Source organism: Osmerus eperlanus, chromosome 21 (assembly GCF_963692335.1).
Source record: "Osmerus eperlanus chromosome 21, fOsmEpe2.1, whole genome shotgun sequence".
Classification (NCBI taxonomy): domain Eukaryota; kingdom Metazoa; phylum Chordata; class Actinopteri; order Osmeriformes; family Osmeridae; genus Osmerus; species Osmerus eperlanus.
Window position 1 is genome coordinate 2,505,573 of NC_085038.1, and position 5,864 is coordinate 2,511,436.

At 50.5% G+C, this 5,864-nt stretch overlaps 1 protein-coding gene across 1 annotated transcript in view; it reads right to left on the reverse strand.

Annotated features, from left to right (window-relative positions):
- LOC134007846 (protein unc-80 homolog) overlaps window positions 1–5,864 on the reverse strand; it is a 42,718-nt gene that overhangs the window by 10,459 nt on the left and 26,395 nt on the right. Inside the window, 14 exon segments of the mRNA XM_062447562.1 lie at window positions 1–157; window positions 327–423; window positions 566–704; window positions 945–1,079; window positions 1,449–1,714; window positions 1,987–2,167; window positions 2,781–2,882; window positions 3,440–3,529; window positions 4,579–4,673; window positions 4,936–5,119; window positions 5,309–5,395; window positions 5,497–5,597; window positions 5,686–5,766; window positions 5,769–5,828. The exon segment at window positions 1–157 is cut by the window's left edge and continues 14 nt beyond it. Of these exon segments, the coding sequence (XP_062303546.1) occupies window positions 1–157; window positions 327–423; window positions 566–704; window positions 945–1,079; window positions 1,449–1,714; window positions 1,987–2,167; window positions 2,781–2,882; window positions 3,440–3,529; window positions 4,579–4,673; window positions 4,936–5,119; window positions 5,309–5,395; window positions 5,497–5,597; window positions 5,686–5,766; window positions 5,769–5,828 (1,775 nt within the window).

Genomic DNA, 5,864 nt, shown 5'->3' on the forward strand with positions numbered 1-5,864 from the left:
AGAGCTGTACAGCAGGGCCTGCAGGGAGGTGGCCAGGGCGGCGATGGCGGCGATCTCGTCCCTGGCGGCCGAGGCTGACTCCATACACATGGTGTTCCTCTTCAGCTTCTGCAGGAAGCACGGCACCAGAGCCTCCAACACCATCAGCATCTGGAGACTGACACACACACACATAGACACATAGACACACACACAGTGTATGCAAATGGTGTGTGCGAATACAGGTGTGTGTACTGTAGGGTGTGAGTGTGTGTGTACTGTAGGGTGTATGTGAGTGTGTGTGTGTGTGTGTGTGTGTGTGTGTGTGTGTGAGAAGGTTCTCCTACCTCCTAAAGGACTCAGGGGCGTAGGCCACCACGGTCACACACAGCTTGATAGACTCACTGATGGAGAAGGCCAGGTCCTCATTCCCATAGCAGAAGTCTGAAACACACACACACACACGTGTCACATACAGGGGAAGAAAAGGATGTGTGTTTGTTAGTGTGTTCATGTATGTATGTGTGTTTGTGTATGGCCATGTTAGCATGTGCAGGTGTGTGAGTACGTGTGTGTGTGTGTTTACCCAGTGAGCGTAAGGGCTTCTCAGCCTTCACCAGCTCCAGAGCGTCCAGCGCATCCTGGGTCTCTCCCTCCAGAGACACCAGCAGGTCGAACAGACACTGGGCAGACACCCCCTTAGACAGGCCTGTACTGGTGCTGGTCTGCAACACACACACACACACACACACCATGGGAAAAACCAACTTCATCACCAGTACTGTACACATACCGCACTATACATTCATGTGTGGGAATGTTCGTTTTCGAGTGTGAGAGAGAGACAGAGAGAGAGACTGAGACACAGAAAGAGAGAGACTGAGACAGACAGACAGACAGACAGACAGACAGACAGTGCGTGTGTGCCGTGTCGGTGTGTGTGCACGTGTGTGTGTGTGTCTCACGGTGAACTCCAGCAGAGGGGCCACGCTGGCAAACAGCTGCAGGACAAAGGGCTTCCTGTGCAGGATGTAGAACTGTCTGCAGCAGAACTCTACCCCCTGCCGCAGCAGAGGGTTGCTCTCATAGTCAGCATAGGCCTGCAGCAACAACAACTTACTGTCAGCATGCACCTGTGTTTGTGTGTGTGTATAGGTGTGTATATAAAGTGTGTGTGTGTGTACAGGTGTGTATATTATAGTGTGTGTGTGTGTTCAGGTGTGTATATTATAGTGTGTGTACAGGTGTGTATTTTATAGTGTGTCTGTGTACAGGTGTGTATATTATAGTGTCTGTGTACAGGTGTGTGTAACGTGTGTGTGTGTACAGGTGTGTGTAATGTGTGTGTGTGTACAGGTGTGTGTAATGTGTGTGTGTGTACAGGTGTGTGTAACGTGTGTCTGTGTACAGGTGTGTGTAACGTGTGTGTGTGTACAGGTGTGTGTAATGTGTGTGTGAGGTCTGTCTACCTGCAGCATGGTGGGCAGGATCCATTGGTAGCCACTGAGGGAGAACAGGTGGTTGAAGTGCACAGCCGTGTTGATGGCCGTGGCGGTGTACTGCCTGAGGAGGGCGCTGTCCTCGGGGTGCAGCAGCAGGGCGCCGTTGAACACGCTGAGGAAGAGCATCATTTCGTCGCCCCAGGGATACTCACTGGGCATGCCCAGGAACATCTCCTCCAGCAGCTTGATCCACAGCACCTTGTGGAGGGTGTCCAGCCCAAACAGCTCCTTGCCTGGGGGGGAGATCCACACATAAGGGGGTTGGGAAAGTTTCCAAACATGGCTGTCAGTACACCAAAAACCTCCCATCTTCGCCATCGTAATCTAAAATCGTGAATTTATATCCACATTTTCATAAAATTGTATGACGAAAAAATGAAGAAATTGATAAGAATGTGAATATGAAAATGAATAATGTAATGAAACCTCCCGCCCCTGCACCAGAGTAAAGTGTGTCTGATGTGTGTCCGATCTGTTGTAGTTCTGGAAGGTCAGACTGGCCTACCCTGGGGCTCGTTGAAGAGGGAGAACTCGGCGTCGATGGCGGTGCGGGGGAAGGAGGGCAGGCGCAGCAGGTCTTCCTGGAGCAAGGACACGTGGGACTGCTTGTGGACCGCCGGCATGTTCTGGGTCAGAGAGATGAGGAACAGAACCCGACCCACCTCCTCCAGCTTACGGGAAAACACCTGGGGAGAGAGGGAGGGAGGGAGGGAGGGAGAGAGGGAGAGAGGGAGGGAGGGAGGGAGGGAGGGAGGGAGGGAGGGAGAGAGGGAGGGAGGGAGGGAGAGAGGGAGAGAGGGAGGTAGGGAGAGAGGGAGGGAGGGAGGGAGGGAGGGAGAGAGGGAGAGAGGGAGAGAGGGAGAGAGAGAGAGAGAGAGGGAGGTAGGGAGGGAGAGAGGGAGAGAGGGAGAGAGGGAGGGAGGGAGGGAGAGAGGGAGAGAGGGAGGGAGGGAGGGAGGGAGAGAGGGAGAGAGGGAGAGAGGGAGGGAGGGAGGGAGGGAGGGAGAGAGGGAGGGAGAGAGGGAGAGAGGGAGAGAGGGAGAGAGGGAGGGAGGGAGGGAGAGAGGGAGAGAGGGAGGGAGGGAGGGAGGGAGAGAGGGAGAGAGGGAGAGAGGGAGGGAGGGAGGGAGGGAGGGAGAGAGGGAGGGAGAGAGGGAGAGAGGGAGAGAGGGAGGGGGCAATAAATACACCGGACAGTACTTCAAAGTAGAGAGAGAGAAAAAAGGGGAGATGTAATGGGTAGGTGGGTGGGCGGGGGAGGCAAAGAGAGAGACACGGAGAGAGAGGTCTCTCCTGTACCTGTTTCTGGATGAGCTCCTGGCCCTTCTCTGGGAGCATGTGCACCAGGTTGAGCTGAGGAGAGACAGACCTCCTGAAGGGGTAGATGTCCCTGACGTAGGTCTGGAGGACACAACAGAAGAGGTGAGCATTAGAGATGAGGGTCGAGCACATACAGGAGATTAGAAAAACTACGATATTAGGGTCAATCTATGGAAGCAAATCAGTGACATCATGTTTTTAATTTTAAAAGGCATTGAATGCTTAATATTGAAATTTAAGCATGGTTTGATGGTTTTGAATGCACCTCTTTAAAATTACAATAAACATGTAAAAAAAATATTCAGGACCCAAAAATTTAAGCAAAAAAAAGTAAAGCTTCATAAATTCAAATAGAACAATTCACATTTCAATTTTAAAGATGTGAATTCAAAACCAACAAATTCGGTGGTGTTTACATTTCAATATTAAGTATTCAATGCCTTTTAAAATTAAAAACATTATGTCTTTGATGGTAATGTCTATGGTGTCTTTGATTAGTGTTTTTGATCTGGGGTTGCCCTTCTGATCGATACAGAACTAGATGAACTAAATCAATTGCAATCTGTGAATTCAATACAATTTCTCAAATATATTTGTCTCTGTCACATTCAATACTGTTACTCATCCCGTCTTCCAACCTTGGAGTAATGGATGAGGTTCCAGCGCTTGTCCATGAGGAAGTAGTGTGCAGAACGGGCCTCGGGAATGTTGAAGAACTCCAGACACTCCTGTTGTAGACCGGAGTTTAAGACAGCGTTAAGTCCTGTTTACACCAAGAACGAGAACTAGAACCGCAACGATAACTGTAATGCTAACAGCCACGCGCTGAGGTAAGTACAGGCAGGGGAGACAGACTGACCTTGAGCAGGGCTTCAAACTGACAGACTGACCTTGAGCAGGGCTTCAAACTGACAGACTGACCTTGAGCAGGGCTTCAAACTGACAGACTGACCTTGAGCAGGGCTTCAAACTGACCTTGAGCAGGGTTTCAAACTGACAGACTGACCTTGAGCAGGGCTTCAAACTGACAGACTGACCTTGAGCAGGGCTTCAAACTGACCTTGAGCAGGGCTTCAAACTGACAGACTGACCTTGTGCAGGGCTTCAAACTGACCTTGAGCAGGGTTTCAAACTGACAGACTGACCTTGTGCAGGGCTTCAAACTGACCTTGAGCAGGGCTTCAAACTGACAGACTGACCTTGTGCAGGGCTTCAAACTGACCTTGAGCAGGGTTTCAAACTGACAGACTGACCTTGAGCAGGGCTTCAAACTGACCTTGAGCAGGGCTTCAAACTGACCTTGAGCAGGGCTTCAAACTGACCTTGAGCAGGGTTTCAAACTGACAGACTGACCTTGAGCAGGGCTTCAAACTGACCTTGAGCAGGGTTTTCAAACTGACCTTGAGCAGGGTTTCAAACTGACCTTGAGCAGGGTTTCAAACTGACAGACTGACCTTGAGCAGGGCTTCAAACTGACCTTGAGCAGGGTTTCAAACTGACCTTGAGCAGGGTTTCAAACTGACAGACTGACCTTGTGCAGGGCTTCAAACTGACCTCGAGCAGGGCTTCAAACTGACAGACTGACCTTGTGCAGGGCTTCAAACTGACCTTGAGCAGGGTTTCAAACTGACAGACTGACCTTGAGCAGGGCTTCAAACTGACCTTGAGCAGGGCTTCAAACTGACCTTGAGCAGGGCTTCAAACTGACCTTGAGCAGGGCTTCAAACTGACCTTGAGCAGGGCTTCAAACTGACCTTGAGCAGGGCTTCAAACTGACCTTGAGCAGGGCTTCAAACTGGGTGTCTTCATGCACAGGCAGCTGGGTGGGGATGTCACACTCATTCTGCCCGTGCACCACCAGGGTCTTGGTTCCTGAGAAGACAGAGTACTCATGAATTATCGACCGAATTAACGAACGTGAATTATCGGACTGAATTAACGAACACGTGAATTGCCGATTGAAGTCAAAAACACTGTGGCTTATGAATGGATTAACAAATAATTTTCAATGACGGAAATAATGAATACATGAAAGAATACATTATCGAACAAATTATTCCTTCGCAAAGAAAAAAAACCCCTTTGTTGACAAGTCCTCAAACCTTTCTCAGGCAGTGATGGTCCTGCAGGTTACCTGGCATGGAGGCCGTCACCAGCAGCTTGACCTCGCACTGCTCCTTCTTCATGGTCTGCTTCAGGTCCTTGAAGAATAAGCCCTCCACGTAGCCCACCACCTCCCACAGGAAGGTCAGCGTGGCCGAGATGGCGTCCATGCCCCACTCGCACGGCGTCCGCACAAAGTACATGATGAGACCCACCTAAGGGGGAGGGAGACCGCATGGAAAATGAACTGTTAATGGTTTTCCCCCCCAAAAAACAATATTTTGAGAAGAAAAAAAAACGAACAAATTAATTTTTCGATCAGAATTTTTTTTTGTGTGTCACTCATTTTCTTCCCCAGATGTGTGTCAGACCAGGTGTGTGTGTCAGACCAGGGGAGCTCTCACCAGGTAGTTGAAGAGGATGTGGGAGGTCTGAGCTGGGAGATCTCCGATGTTCAACAACAGCTTCCTCAGCATGTACATCAACTCATCCTGACAGAGACGCAAGTCCTCAACTCTCAACAGCAACTTACATTCATCCTTTCAGACGGACATCTTCAGTGTGAGTGTGTGTGTGCGTGTGGAAACTCTACCTGTCTGTTGCTAACGGTTAGCTTCTCCAGGAAGTGACGCAACACCAGGGCGGGGTCCTCGATCAGACAGTTCCACAGGATCTGCTGGGCCACTGCACTCACTGGGGCATTGTGGGAAACCGAGTCCGTTCAGAGCAAGAAACAGAGCGACACAAAACTCACGAGAAAACTCAGCGATGACACACCTACCTGCCACGCCATCCTCTCGCACCTCCCCATCCTCCATGAGGTGCACTATGGGTAAAACGGCAGCACAGATGCATGCTGGAAGACGGCCTGGGGTGGCTGGAGCATGTGATGTGTGGGGGTGTGTTCCGTGGTGTTCTCCTCATCTGATTGGCAGAGGGGACACACGTTTGTGTCACACA